The sequence below is a fragment of the Myxine glutinosa genome, chromosome 4 (assembly GCF_964187855.1).
Source record: "Myxine glutinosa chromosome 4, kmMyxGlut1.1, whole genome shotgun sequence".
NCBI classification, from domain to species: Eukaryota; Metazoa; Chordata; class Myxini; order Myxiniformes; family Myxinidae; genus Myxine; species Myxine glutinosa.
In genome coordinates, this window is record NC_136264.1 from 67,405,357 (window position 1) to 67,421,584 (window position 16,228).

General features: G+C 47.2%; 1 protein-coding gene across 1 annotated transcript in view; it reads right to left on the reverse strand.

The window, feature by feature from the left end:
* LOC137424728 (malignant T-cell-amplified sequence 1) overlaps positions 1-926 on the reverse strand; it is a 29,778-nt gene extending 28,852 nt beyond the window's left edge. Inside the window, exon 1 of the mRNA XM_068112482.2 lies at positions 823-926. Within this exon, the coding sequence (XP_067968583.1) occupies positions 823-833 (11 nt within the window). The 5' untranslated portion in view covers positions 834-926. The remainder of the gene's footprint in view (positions 1-822) is intronic.
* Positions 927-16,228: the final 15,302 nt, after the last annotated feature.

Sequence of the window (16,228 nt, forward strand, 5' to 3'; positions counted from 1 at the left end):
CGTTATACAGTTTTATGATACAACTGAACAGTCATTCATCATAGCAAATCAAAACAAACTGATAATAATCCCCATCTATAAGTAGCCTATATATAAATAAGCATCTATAAGCCTTTTCCTACTCGAATTATTTATTCTGGGGACTGGGGGTTCAGGGGTCAAAGTTCATTCCTCACCTTACAAGCCCTGTGCTTGCCCCATTGCTCCTCAACACACTCTCAGTGAAATCGAATAATTGGCAAAGATTGGGTTCGTTTCATAGACTGTTAGTATACTGATAGATTAAATCGACGCATGGTGTGGATGAAACACAAGCACGATGGGCCAAATGACCTCCTCCTGTGTCCCAGTTCAATGAATGTATAATTAAGTAAAGTCAGCTCGGTTGGCACTTCCACCCTTAAATCGCTTTGCGGATATACTGTACTGTACTTTATCGCACTCATAAAAATATATTTATGTATTATTGTTACATCACCAATATTGATTATAAAATGAAGACTATAATTTGGATATACGTATATATATATATATAATTTTTTTATTTTTTACCTCATATCGTAATTTAAGAGGTTTCAGGTTGTTAAACCAAATTACAAGTAAGTAACCAGCCGTTTCTGCTATTTGTCAACCAGTAAACCCCAAGCTCATCGTTTACAAGGAAGTTTACACCAATATCGCACCAAGCCAAGATAAACGTGGTTAAACATTGCTACATCGTCCATTTGGAGACAGGTAATTTTCAAACTCTTGGATGAGGTGAAATACAGTGCAATTAGCTTGAGGAGGTATAAAAGAACAGAGAGCACCGAAACGTCTTACTTCTTAAACATCTTCTCGAGGCGCCAATGCGTTCAGTGAATGGACAGTGCGGCACAATGTAACCGGAAACAGCATGCCGTCATCAATTAAAATTGTTATCCTTTACATACCGACCAAATATTAATAAAAGCAATAATAATACGAAACATTTACAATTTCCCATGAAAATTAATCATGTTTTATTTCATTTACGAAATGCCTTGTTTTTTTTTCCCTAACATCTTTTTTCAGTTGAAACATCAGAAAATAAATTTTATGTCTCCCATAATACCAAGAAATAACGACTAAATATAGTTTACAGACTCGTTTGAGAAAAATCGTAGCATAAATTATTTGCCGCTGTAAGCGGGACTACCGTTACTAACTACACTGACATGTCCCCGAAACAAACCGCACTTTACCCAGAAATCCAGAATAAACGTGATCGGTATTCGGGAGAGGGCATACCTGCACCAGCTGAACAGTTTACGTTTTGTGTCCCACTGATCTGGATTCGGGTTTTAATCAAAATCTAATCATTTCTTCCTTGTCACACCCAACCGATCCACCAGGTTTCGACAAATCCGTCCACAACTTTTTGGGATATCCTGCTCACAGACTGACAGACAGGGGTGAAAACATAGCCTGCGTCCGCCTTCTGACGTGGAGGTAATGAGTTATCTTTCTTACAAGAAACGTCAATGTAGGAGGAGGCAAGGATCCTATCTCTGTCTCTGTCTAATTAGTATTATACAGAGATGTCAACAAATCACTGAAAGCAAGTCTTTGAGGGCAAGTCTCAAGTCAAGTATCAACTCTTTGAGGGCAAGTCTCAAGTCAAGTATCAACTCTTTGAGAGCAAGTCTCAAGTCAAGTATCAACTCTTTGAGAGCAAGAGTCAAGTCTTTGAGGGCAAATCTAAAGTCAAGTCTCAGGTCTTTGAGGGCAAGTCTCAAGTCTTGTCTTTGAGGGCAAGTGTCCAGTCTTTGAGGACAAGTCTCAAGTCTATGAGGACAAGTCTCAAGTCAAGTCTCATGGCTTTGAGGGCAAGTCTAAAGTCAAGTCTCAGGTCTTTGAGGGCAAGTGTCAAGTCTTTGAGGGCAAAGTCTCAAGTAAAGTCTGAAGTCTATGAGGACAAGTCTCAAGTCAAGTCTCATGGCTTTGAGGGCAAGTCTAAAGTCAAGTGTCAAGTCTTTGAGGGCAAGTTTCAAGTCTTTGAGGGCAAGTCTCAAGTCAAGTTTCAAGTCTTTTAAGGCAAGTCTCAAGTCAAGTATCAACTCTTTGAGAGCAAGTCTCAAGTCAAGTATCAACTCTTTGAGAGCAAGAGTCAAGTCTTTGAGGGCAAATCTAAAGTCAAGTCTCAGGTCTTTGAGGGCAAGTCTCAAGTCTTGTCTTTGAGGGCAAGTGTCCAGTCTTTGAGGACAAGTCTCAAGTCTATGAGGACAAGTCTCAAGTCTATGAGGACAAGTCTCGAACCTTTGAGGGCAAGTCTCAAGTAAAGTCTGAAGTCTATGAGGACAAGTCTCAAGTCAAGTCTCATGGCTTTGAGGGCAAGTCTAAAGTCAAGTGTCAAGTCTTTGAGGGCAAGTTTCAAGTCTTTGAGGGCAAGTCTCAAGTCAAGTTTCAAGTCTTTTAAGGCAAGTCTCAAGTCAAGTGTCAAGTCTTTGAGGGCAAGCCTCAAGTGTATAGTTGAGGCAAGGTGGTGAACAGCTGTCTTGAAGACCTGGTGGGAAGAATGGTATTGAAGAGGATGTGGAAGTTGGTTCCACAGGTGGGGAAAAAGAGTAACAAATGAGGGGAGGTGAGCAGTGATTCTGGATTTAGGTAGTTTCACGAGAAGGGGGTACATATTGGACTGTGTATGCCCTACACAAAACCTGGGGGAGAGGGGACAAAGCATGAAAAGAACAGAGGGTGCAAGACCAGAAAGGAGGTGGTAGATGATAGAGAGTACACGGCCGACATGTCTGCGATGGTGACGTGATAGGCCCATAGACACAGCTTAATCGTGGGAGATTCCAATGATTTATAAGGCCTTGGTTTCCACGGCATTGAGCTGAGCAAGGTGTAACGGCAGGGAAGCCAGCCCAGAGGGGAGAGCAGTGCTCCATCAAGCTGTGGGTGAAGGCCTTGTAGGTGGATAGAAAGAAGTTCATGTGTGCCAAGGAAGGACTTAGTACGACGGAGGATGCCCAGTAGGTGCATGGCTTTGGGGCCCACTTTTAAATGTGATTTGCCCAATAAATATCATGGCTGATGGTGAGTCCCAGAAGTTTGAATGACTGAACTTCCTCAAGAGGACTGGGAATAAAGTAGATAGGAGAATTTGTCAGACAGTCCTTCCAGAGAGAGAGATAGCGAGAGTGTGAGTTTTGTCAGGATTGAAAGACATATTCCAAGTATTTGACCAACTTGTGATTTTGTCATGGTCTGAAGAGAAGGAAGAGGATATACAGCCTGCCTGTCTGAAGGATGAGTGATGTCATGGCAGAGAGTGGAGTCATCAGCAAACAGATAAAGAGGTTTTTCCAGAGAATCAGAAAGATCATTGATGAAGATCAGGAATAGAAGTGGGCCCAGAACACTGCCTTGGGGCACTCCAGCCTTGATGCCAGACTATCAAAAACACGAGATATGTCCAGAGAGATGGCCCTGAGCTTATGTCTGACATTGAGGGAATCCATTCATTGTTGGTGAGTAGAAGCAGCATGTCCAAAATAGAGTGACCCGGTCTGAAACCAAATTGGTGATCTGAGATGAGGTTTTTGGAGAAAAGGAAGGATTTCATGTCAATTGGTTCCATGACTTGTTGATGATTGGAATTACGCTCATATGTCTGTAGTTGAGGGGATCGGTTTTTGCACCTTTTCACCCCTCAGCCCAAATTGGGCTAATAGCGGGGCAGCTAAGTGCCAAATATCAGTACAATTGTTCAGATTGTGGTAAAAGCACCAAATTTCGTACAGTTCATCTTGAATACATAATAATCGATTTCAGATATAGTGCCAAGAAAAAAAATCCCCCTGGTGGCCATATTTGGCCAAAATCCAAGATGGCCACCAGCCGAGCCGTGAATTTCTATTAAACCCGATATTTTCTTTAATATTCAAGCTACAGACATGAATAAAACATCATTTTGTATGTTTTCAGACACAAGGAATCCAATTACAGCATTAATTCTTTCATAAAATGCATATATTTCACCATAAAGGGCATGTTTATGTCGAAATTGTCAACAATCGACGAACAATTGACCGGATTACAATTTGGAATATTCACGATGACAACAGTCGGAAAGGTGAATGCTTACTTTCTAATATGACTATTAACTGTATTCAGAAACAATTCTTTTCTGTCAGGTCTACATGTATGGCGCCAATGATGCCATCCAGGTGTTAAGTCTGAACCTTCGGAGCTCCCACAATGTCGACACGGAAAAAGTGTAAGCTCATTGAACATGAGAAGCTGTCCTCACCTCGAAACTGTTTCATCTGTTTACTGTTTACTGTTTCATCTGTTTACTTACTGTTTACTGGATATACTGTTTACTGTTTACTGGATATACTGTTTCATCTCTCCCTTCCACACATCTCCCTGCTCTCGGATGTTGTGTTTTTGTGCTTCCCCTTCTCTCCCCATTTTGTCTTCCGCTCCCTCTTTTTGGGTATTTTGTTTGTCTGGTTGATTTGTTTGTGAAGTAAATGTTAGCTCTTTCACGAGCCTCGATTCAGTATACAAAAAACAAAACAAAACAAGACAAGTACACATACATTCAAAGTACACCGCCCCATGCCAAATAATTAAATATGCTGCAGCGCGGCATTGCCGGGGCGCCTCAGGCGCCCGGCAATACCGCAGTGCAGCTCATTGAGGCTGCATTGGGAGGGAGATGTGTACACTAATTGATTGATTAATTGTATAATTAAAATCAATAAAAGATTATCACAAAATATTTTCATAATCAATTGGCTAATCGCATAACTAAACCACTAGTGCTTCATCCGAAGATGTATCTTTTAGAAATTTAATTAAATAAGTCATTTATAAAAAATCAAATAATTAATTGATTACTCAATAAATAATTAATCGATTAATCAATAAATAATTAATAGATGAAATGATTAATCAATAAATCAAAAATATCCTTGATAGCCACATCACTTGGTCACTCATGTCCAAATATTAGCTTCCCAGCTCAAAAGGTGCCTGAGATATTGGCCAAATGAGAAAGAAAATAAATAAATGATTAATAATGAAAATAAATAAATAATAATCATAAAAAAATTAAATTATTAATCAATTTGGTCAGAGAACACATAAACTACCACTATTTCATCAGAATCTGTAACTTTAAAAAAAAAAAAATTTTTGTCATTAATCGAATAATTAAATAATTAATCGATTAATTGATTAATTAATAAATCAAAAATATCCTTTGCAGCCAAATCACCTGGTCATTGGCATGTCCAAATATCAGCTTCCTAACTCAAAAGGTGCCTGAGTTAATAATGGTCAGAAGATAAATGAAATTTAATTAATTAAATAAGTACTTAATTAAACGCTAATAATTAAATAACTCCTCAATTAATTGATTAATCAAAAAACAAAAAATACCGTATTTGACAAAGGACTTGCTCACTACTGTGCCGAAATTTCAGCTTCCTAGCTCAAAGGATGGCTGAGATATCGTCCGGACAACCAAGAAAACAAACAAGAAAACAAACAAGAAACCAGAGTGAAAACTGAGTACTCTCTTTCAGCGTGCGTCACTGCCGAGCCCCCTTCGGTGCCCGGCAATGACGATTTGCAATGCCTGGAGGTGGCATAGGAAAGGAGCGGTGTACAAAAAAAAACACCAGGACCTATTGATTGGACAATATGTGTGCTATGTCAAGAACGTTCGACTGCACCACTTCAGTGTCCTGCACTATCAAAACGAACAGATGTGGGAGCTGGTTATGACACATTGGCTGACAATTTGAAATGTTTTCATGACTTGGGCAAGCTAGCGGTGGCTATAGATATATCACAGCTTGATGAGGGCGATGGCATTGCAAATACGTTGTCCAAACATAGTGCCAAATGGCATCACTCCTGCCGCTTGAAGTACTCTGCTAGTAGGCTGACAAGACTACAACCGGTGGAACCATGCACCAGTCAGAAAGGAGATGGTCCTTATATGCGTCGACAAGCTAGTGAAGATCAAAGTAGTGATACATGTTTCTTCTGTGACATAATGGGAACAGAAAGTAGTCCGCTGCACGAAGCAATGACGTCAAAACTTACACAACGTGTCAATCACTGTGCTTTCAAGCTACAGGATCAAAAGCTAATTGCCAAACTTAGTGCGGGTGACCTAGTGGCACAGGAAGCGAAATACCATTCAGCATGTCTGGTGAAACTGTACAATGCTAGCAACAGGAAAGTAGAGGAAGAACAAAACCAGAGCCCAGATGGACAGGCTCATGGTATAGCTTTGGTCGAGGTAATTGGCTATATCGAAGATATACGTTTAGCTGACAAGACCGTGGCTCCAATATTCAAATTGAGTAATCTCCTGCAGCTGTATACGGATCGCTTACGAGAGCTAGGGGTGGACATATCGGGCTGTATAAACTCTACACGTCTGAAAGAGAGACTCCTTGCCCATGTATCAGGTCTTCACGCGTACAGGCAAGGTCGCGACATCCTTCTGACATTCGAAGAGGATGTAGGACTTGCTCTGAAAGATGCATGTTTGGATGACTTCGATGATGAAGCTATTTGCATAGCAAAGGCAGCACAGATTATTCGCCGAGACATGCTGAAGAAGCACACATCACACTTTGATGGCTACTTTGAAAAAGGATGCCAGGAAGATGCTGTACCAAAGTCGTTGGTAGCGCTACTTGGTATGCTAATGGATGAACCCAATATAAAGAACAAGGCATCAGATACAGTGAGACAAGCAACTCTGAGTCTCGCTCAGCTGTTGCAATACAACAGTCATGTGAGAAGGCGCCAGGAGTCCACCAATTCGCATCACTGTAAGGACAGAGAGACCCCACTGCCTGTTTATATTGGCCTGATGATCCATGGACATACGCGTAAACGTGAACTGGTGGATATACTGTTTCATCTCGGCTTGTCAGTTTCATATGACAGGGTTCTTGGCATATCGAAAGAACTTGCCATCTCAGCGTCTGAGCAATATCAAACTGATGGGGTTGTGTGTCCACTTGCCCTGCGTAAAAAATCTATTTACAACTGCTGCAGTGGACAATATCGACCACAACCCCAGCTCAACTACAGCATGCGAGGCCTTTCATGGTACAGGAATATCCCTGTTTCAAAACCGAGCAACAGCGTCTGATGGTATTGTACGTGAACCCGCCATTCTATAACCAACGTCTTCAAAAACACAGATACTGCCACTTCCGGACTCGTACATAACATTGACACCAGTTACACTGATCAAGAAGGATCCCATTGTTCCATTGCAGAATGGTCCACTAACATGTGACAAATAACTTGTGAAATCTGCTATTGACTGTGAAACTAAATGGCTGAACAATACCCAAGACCTTATCACCAAAGAGCTTCAGAGCACAGATGAGCCAATATCGTGGGGTGCGTTCCATGCAAACACACTGGAAAGTCCAAGAAACTTTGATGTTACAATTACATCACTGTTACCGTTGTTCTCAGACGATTCCAAGTCTGTCGCCATGATCCGTCATGCAATGGATGTTGTAAAATCTGCGGTTGAACTTCTGAATTCTGGTCAGGTACCAGTGTTAACAGCGGACCAGCCTCTGTTTGCAATTGCAAAGCTGATCCAGTGGAACTGGCCAGATGTGTATGGAGAAGAAAAGTTTGTTATTCTGCTTGGTGGACTCCACACAGAGATGGACATCTTGAGAGTCCTTGGAAAGTTGCTGGACGGAAGTGGCTGGACACATGCGCTAACCCAAGCAAACGTTGCCACAGCAGGGACGGTTGACTCATTTTTAAAGGCGTCACATGTTACAAGAACGAGGCATGCCCATCAAGTCACTTCTAGTGCATTGTCAATCCTCATGCGTAAAGCTTACGACACCTACACGTGTGAGGAAATAGAACCATTGGCCTTTGACAAGTGGTGCCTTAAACAAGCTGAGATGTCTCCACAGTTCCAGTACTGGCTGATCATTATACGATTAGAGCTCCTCGTTTTGGTGTATGTGAGGTCTATTCGTGAAGGGAACTTCGCACTCTACGTCGCAGCCCTAGAAGCAATGGCTCCCTGGTTCTTTGCCCTTGATCAAACACACTATTCCAGATGGATTCCCGTTCATATTCGGGACATGGTTACACTGCAGGACAGACTTCCTGATGTAGCGAGGCAGTTTGAACAAGGTGACTTTGTGGTGCACAAAACAAATCGTCCATTCTCAGCTCTTGCCATAGATCATGCACACAAACAAAATAATGTGGTCGTAAAGGGTGATGGTGGGGCGGTTGGTCTTCTGCAAAATCCACGAGCACTCCTACGGTGGATGGTAGCAGGTCCTGAACTGGCTAGGGTTGTACATGGCTTTGAAACAGTTGCCCTCGAGAGCAGTACTTCGAAGAACAATCTTAAGCATCATGAGCATACGCTGTCCGCACAAGTCTCCTTTGCAAAAGAGGTCACGACGCTCGTTCAAGTAATTGATGACATGGGAAATCCATTCACAGACGAAAGCGGGGACTTGCTGGTCTTGGATAGCCGAGATATTGTTGATTCAGAAATAGCGGATAACGTGCGCTCCATAGAGAATTTGGGCCAGCAGCAGTATGAGCAATATGTCAAAGAGCGTATGTTAGAGAGAACAACCCCTATAATGGATCCCATCAAGAGAAACAACATACCTTTGTTCAGCCGACCACCACCAAAGGTCTCATCTAAAGCAACACACCTATCATCACTTAAAAGTGACTGTGCACTGTTTTCGAGACTCTACATAGCTTCTCAAATGTGCGAAGGAGACCTGGAAAATTTCTTCAGGCACGAGAACCACTCGTATCCTCCTTGTCTGTCACAGCTTGGGAAACTCTGGTTTGGGACAAAATCTGACCTCACGGAATGTTTAGAAAAGCTATGCAAACCCAGTGGAGAAGCCCCTGTAGCTGATGTTATCGTATTGGATGGAGCAGCAATCGTCAACATGTTGAGACCAGTAGGGACCAAAACCTTCCAGGAATACGCTACCCTAGTGTTTCTGCCGTACATCAAAGCACAGCTACGAAACGTCTCGAGAGTCGATATCGTTTGGGACATGTACATCCAAGGGAGCCTTAAATCCACAGCTAGAGAGAAACGAGGCAAAGGTATTCGGAGACGTGTAACAGCAGCAAACACAATTCCAGGAAACTGGCAGGAGTTCCTGCGTTTGGACAACAACAAGACTGAGCTCTTCGAATTCTTGGCACATCAGGTATTACCGTCACCAATCACCATGCTTAATATAATTCTTAATATATGCAAATAATTGTACATAACATTTAATATACAATGTAGTTTCATTAACCATGTTAGCAAGTGTGCGTACTACTGATATACCAATGCTCTATACCAATATGAATCTATAATCACTAATACTTCTTTACTGTCGCTACTTCTAACCATAGGTGGTGGAAAATTTCTCCACAGAGAAGGAAGTGTACACGACATGTGGAGAGAATGTGTTGTGTACTCGTGTGAAAATCGCAACATCACATTGCTTAAAATCGGTCAGATGTTTCACCGATTTCAGATAATTTGGCACAACAAAGCCCTTTATGCTGAAATATATGCATTTTATGAAAGAATTAAAGCTGTAATTGGATTCCTTGTGTCTGAAAACATACAAAATGATGTTTTATTCATGTCTGCAGCTTGAATATTAAAGAAAATATCGGGTTTAATAGAAATTCACGGCTCGGCTGGTGGCCATCTTGGATTTTGGCCAAATATGGCCACCAGGGGGATTTTTTTTCTTGGCACTATATCTGAAATCGATTATTATGTATTCAAGATGAACTGTACGAAATTTGGTGCTTTTACCGCAATCTGAACAATTGTTTCACATATCTGCCCCGCTATAAGGCGTATTGTCGTCACGGGCGTCGTCGGGGCGTTCGAGCGTCCGTCAACTTTTGGTTTCCATCAATTTCAAGGAGAACGGCTTGTCCGATTAAATCCATTTTTGTATTCTTTGTTGGGGTTGAGTAGAGGAAGCTTCCTTTCGAAAATGGCCGCGCTGCGATTTTCAATATGGCCGCCACGGCAGCCATCCGGGCGTCCGTCAACTTTTGGTTTCCATCAATTTCGAGCAGAATGGCTTGTCCGTTTAAATTCATTTTTGCAGAGTGTGTTGGGGTTGCGTAGAGGAAGGTTCCTTTCGAAAATGGGCGCGCTGCGATTTTCAATATGGCCGCCACGGTAGCCATCTTGAAATTGGTTTCTGTCAATTTTGAGCAGAACGGCTTGTACGATGAAATCCATGTTTGCAGTGTGTGTTGGGGTTGAGTAGAGGAAGGTGCCTTTCGAAAATGGACGCGCTGCAATTTTCAATATGGCCGCCACGGCAGCTATCTTGAAATTGGTTTCCGTCAATTTCGAGCAGAACGGCTTGTCCGATTAAATCCATTTTTGCAGTGTGTGTTGGGGTGAGTAGAGGAAGGTTCATGGGCGCGCTGCGATTTTCAATATGGCCGCCATGGTAGCCATCTTGAAATTGGTTTCTGTCAATTTCAAGCAGAACAGCTTGTCCGATTAAATCCATTTTTGCAGTGTGTGTTGGGGTTGAGTAGAGGAAGGTTCCTTTCGAAAATGAGCGTGCTGCGATTTTCAATATGGCCGCCACGGCAGCCATCTTGAAATTGGTTTCCACCATGCATGGGCTGAGGGGTTACGCCCGCTTCGGGTGCTATTTATTATGTAATGCTGTGATGTAGGTGGATTTCCAAACAGATGGAAGATGACCTATGGCAAATGACAGAGTGAAAAAGGAAGAAAGAGGATGTGCATGAGCAGCAGATCTGCTTTTTAGGACAAGTAAGCTGATGCGGTCTGGTCCGGCAGCAGAGTCAGAGTCAAGGGTTGAAAGAACCTTCTCCACCAGATGGGTACGAGCAGTTGAGTACAACAGTGAAGGGTGGATACCGAGAGTGAGAGGTTGGGGACACAAACTTTGGAAGCAAACAAAAAAAGGAGGCATTCAGCCTTCTCACAAGTGTAGTCGGCTGTGGTGCCATTTGAAGAGAGGGAAGGGTAGGAAAGGGAGCCTATACAGTGCATTGAGAAAGTATTCAGACCCTTCACTTTTTCACATTTTGTTATGTTGCAGCCTCATGCTGAAATCGTTTAAATTCATTTTTTCCCTCATCAATCTACACTCAATACCCCATAATGACAAAGAGAAAACACGATTTTAGAAAATTTTGCAAATTTATTAAAAATAAAAAACTGAAATATCACATTGACATAAGTATTCATACCCTTTGCTATGACACTTGAAATTTAGCTCAGGTACTTCCCATTTCTCTTGATCATCTTTCAGATGTTTCTACACCTTGATTGGAGTCCACCTGTGGTAATTCAATTGATTGGACATGATTTGGAAAGGCACACACCTGTCTATATAAGGTCTCACAGCTGACAATGCATATCAGAGCAAAAACCAAGCCATGAGGTCGAAGGAACTGCCTGCAGAGCTCAGAGACAGGATTGTGTCGAGGCACAGATCTGGGGAAGCCTACAAAAAAAATCTCTGCTGCATTGAAGGTTCCCAAGAGCACAGTGGCCTCCATAATTCTTAAATGGAAGAAGTTTGGAACAACCAGGACTCTTCCTAGAGCTGGCCGCTCGGCCAAAATGAGGAATCGGGGGGAAGGGCCTTGGTAAGAGAGGTGACCAATAACCCGATGGTCACTCTGGCTGAGCTCCAGAGATCCTGTGTGGAGATGGGAGAAACTTCCAGAAGGACAACCATCACTGCAACACTCCACCGATCTGGGCTTTATGGCAGAAGCTCTCACACGGAAGCATGGCGTGGTGTGTGTCCCTCCCGATGAGGTTAGTGTGGAACACATTGTTATTGCTATTGGAAATATCATTGGTATGGAAAAGATCCGTGCAGCGTCATGAATGAATAAACGTATTGTGGCGGGCACAAGGGACAATAATTCCGCGCACCAGTGGGTGGCGCGAGCGTCCAGGCGGGGAACTGAAATGCATGCCCCGCCTTTCGGCCGATCGGCCATGCCCGGGGGCTAGGCGTGGCCTCGGGAGATATATGCGGGCTCTAAGCTCGAGCCCGCCCAGTGCTGAAGTGCGAGCTCTGAATAAAGACTCTTGTTGTATCAACGCGTTGTGGCCTACCTCTCTGGCAATCGAGTCGTGTGTGCACAGCACCACACTGGCGACCCCGATTGGTTCAGCCGTTGCTGACCCCCGAACGCGCCATGGCTACCAACGCCATCGCAATCAAACTCCCGGAGTTTTGGGAAGCGCAAGCCGACGTTTGGTTTGTGCAGGCCGAGGCCCAATTCCAGCTCCGGGGCATCACGGCGGACGACACCATGTACTACCACGTGGTCGCCGCCCTCGGGCCCGGCACTGCCGCCCGAGACGTGTCCATCCTTCGGCGCCCGCCGGGTGACCACAAGTACGAGGTGCTCAAAGTCTCCTCCTCACCACGTTCGGCTCACAGAGATCGAACGTGCCGACCGCCTCCTGGACCTTCCCGCCCTCGGCGACACACGACCATCCGTCCAGATGGATTTCATGCTGTCTCTGCTTGGAGACCAGTGCCCGGATTTCTTGTTCCGCGCACTTTTCCTCCGCCAGCTACCGATACAGGTGCGCCTCGCGCTGGCCAGTTCCAACATCACGGAACCCCGCGCCCTGGCCGGAGAGGCCGACAAGTTTTTCGCGGCCTGCGACACTCGGTCGGTTTACGGTGCTGCCGTAGTGGATCCCGGTGCAGAGGCTACGGCGCCCCCGGCTTCCCTCGTGGCTGCTGCTGCGCCCCGCCCACTACCGCCGCCGCCACCGCAACCGCCGCCGGCCCGGCCGCCGCGGCCGCCACCGCCGCAAACCTGGTGCTACTACCATGCCAGTTTCGGCCGCAAGGCTAAAACGTGCCGCCCGCCGTGTTCTTTTGACGGGCCGGGAAACGACCGGGCCGGCGCTCACTGGCAGCCCTGAGCGTCGGCCATTCCGGCAGCCTCCTGTTCATCACGGACACCTTGTCCAGGCGCCGTTTTCTTTGCGAAACGGGAGCGCAGGTAAGCGTCCTCCCTGCCTCTGCGTCCGACAAGCAAGCTGCGGGCTGGGGCCCCACTTTGCTTGCCGCCAACGGTACACCCATCCGCACATTCAGGAAGCGTTGCCTCTCACTGTGGTTCGGAGGGCAGCGCTTTCAATGGTCGTTCGTCACCGCCAGCGTGCCAATGGCCCTGCTCGGCGCGGACTCCCTATGTGCGCATGGGCTGTTGGTCGACGTTAAGCGCAGACATCTCGTCCAGGCTGAAACCTTCAGCTCGCTCGCTTGTTCGCTGAGCGGCTCGTTGAGCAGCTGGCTGAGCGGCTCACCGAGCGGCTTGCCAAGCGGCTTTTTTTTTCTTTTTTTTTCGTTGTGTACAAGATCGAGGCTCGTGAAAGAGCGAACATTCATCACACAGAAAGACAAACCGACACATAAAACATATAACATCGGGAGCGGTAGACAAGATGGGGAGAGAGGAGGAAGGACACAAACACAACATTATTTTGAGAGCAGGGACCGAGAGACATGGAGACATCGAGAGATCTGTGAGAGGGAGAGGGCATTGGGTGGCGGGGCATGGGAAGGGGGGGGGGGTGGGAGAGGTATAAAACATATGGACACTGCCAGGACTTCCAGGAAAGAAGTTGGAATTTCAAACAAGGTGGATCTGGGGTGAATTAGCGGGGGTAGAAAAGATCAAGGTTTTGGATGGGGGAAGATAAGAGATGGTGGTGAACAGCTGTTTTAAAGACCTGGAGGGACGAGTGGGATTGAAGGGAGTGAGGGAGTTTGTTCCAGAGGCGGGAGAAAAGAGGAATGAAAGAGTGAAGGTGAGCAGAGAGCCGAGATTTCGGCAGTTTAACCATCAGAGGGTTGCTGGCAGATCTTGTGCGACCTGTAGGAATATTTGGGGGACAGAGCACAGAGAGAGCTGGGGGTGCAAGGCCGGAGAGGAGTCGGTAGAAGACAGAAAGACCACCTACCTGCCTGCGGTGAGTGAATGAAAGGCCCTCAGAGATAGCTTCATCGCGGGAGATTCCAATAATTCTGAAAGCTTTGGTTTCGACAGCGTGAAGCCGAGCTAGGTGTGAGGCAGGAGCACCGGCCCATAGGGGAGAACAGTATTCCATTGAGCTGCGGATGAAAGCCTTGTATGTGGTAAGGAGCTCAGGTGTGCCGAGGAAGGACTTCGCACGACGGAGGATGCCCAGGCGGCGACTGGCTTTGGAGGCCAGCTTGGAAATGTGGTTTTCCCAAGAAAGAACATGGCAGATAGTGAGACCCAAAAGCTTGAGCGACAGAACTTCTTGGAGAGGATTGTTGAGAAAGTAGATGGGAGGGTTGTCCAGTCGATCTTTTCGGAGAGACATAGTAAGAGTGTGAGATTTGTCAGGATTGAAAGACATGTTCCACTTGTTTGCCCAGTCTGTGATTTTGTCCAGGTCTGCAGAGAGTGAGGAGGCTGCAGACTGCCGATCTGAGGGCAGAGGAATGGAGCGGCAGAGAGTGGAGTCATCAGCAAAGAGATAGAGAGGATTTTCCAGAGAGTCGGAGAGATCATTGATAAAGACCAGAAAAAGCACAGGGCCCAGAACACTGCCTTGGGGAACTTGTCTTGCTGAAAGGTTCCGTCCCGGCGAGGTTAGTCTGCACGCTTCCGGCAGCGGACGAGTTTACCGGCCTCCTCGCCAGTTTCCCGGCCCTCACGCGGCCCACCTTCTCAGCGGTGGCCGTCAAACACGGGGTGGAGCACCATATCCCCACGGTTGGGCCGCCGGTCTACGCCCGGGCACGCCGACTCGACCCCACGAAGCTCGCCGTGGCGAAAGCGGAGTTCGCCACGCTGGAGTGGCTGGGGATCATACGGCGCTCCAACAGCGCTTGGGCTTCTCCTCTGCACATTGTGCCGAAGCCCGGCGGAGGATGGCGGCCGTGCGGTGACTAGCGCCGGCTCAATGAAGCCACCACCCCCGACCGCTACCCGGTCCCGCATATCCAGGACTTTTCCGCCCGGTTGGCAAACACGACCGTGTTCTCCAAGGTGGACCTCATCCGGGGCTACCACCAGGTCCCCGTCCAACCGGACGATGTCCCAAAGACGGCCATCATCACCCCTTTCGGCCTCTTTGAGTTCCTGCGAATGCCTTTTGGGTTGAAGAATGCGGCCCAGGCATTCCAACGGCTCATGGACAGCAACTTGCGCGACTTACCTTTCATCTATGTCGACCTGGATGACATCCTAGTCGCGAGCGCGTCCCGGGAGGAGCACCTGCTCAACCTCCGCACTCTTTTCGAATGCCTGGGCCAGCATGGCCTGATCATCAACCCCGCAAAGTGCCGTTTCGGTGTCACTGCCATCGACTTCTTGGGGCACCGCATCACCAGGCACGGGGCCGTCCCTTTACCGGCCAAGGTTGAGGCGGTCAGGGATTTCCCGCGCCCCCGCACGATCAAGGGGCTCCAGGAGTTCCTGGGCATGGTAAATTTTTACCACCGCTTCGTGCCCCGCGTCACCCAGCTCCTCCGCCCCCTGCACGAGGCCCTCCGGGGCAAGCCGGGCAAAGGTGACATCGCCTGGTCAGAGCCGATGGCCGCGGCGTTTGTGGGCACAAAGCTGGCCCTGGCCAACGCCACCATGCTGGTGCACCCGGCGCCCGATGCACCGATCGCCCTCACCACTGACGCGTCGGACTACGCGGTGGGCGCGGTACACGAGCAGTGGGTGCGTGGTGCTTGGCAGCCCCTGGCATTTTTTAGCTGACAGCTTCGCCCGCACGAACGCCGCGACAGCACCTTCGACCGCGAGCTGCTCGGGCTCCACCTGGCGGTCCGACACTTCCGCCATCTGCTCGAAGGCCGCCCGTTCACGGCTTTCGTCGACCACAAGCCCCTTGTGTTCGCGATGGCCAAGGTCGCCGAGCCATGGTCGGCACGGCAGCAGCGTCACCTCTCTGCCGTGTCCGAGTACACGACGGACATCCGTCATGTCGCGGGTAAAGACAACCCGGTGGCGGATTGTCTTTCCCGGTCCGTCGCGCACGCGGTCCACCTCGGGATTGACTATGCCCGGATGGCGGAGGACCAGACCGCCGACCCCGGCGTCCAGGCCTTGCGGACCGCCGTCACGGGCCTCCGCGTCACCGAGGGGCTGTTCGACGTCGCGGGCGCGGCCC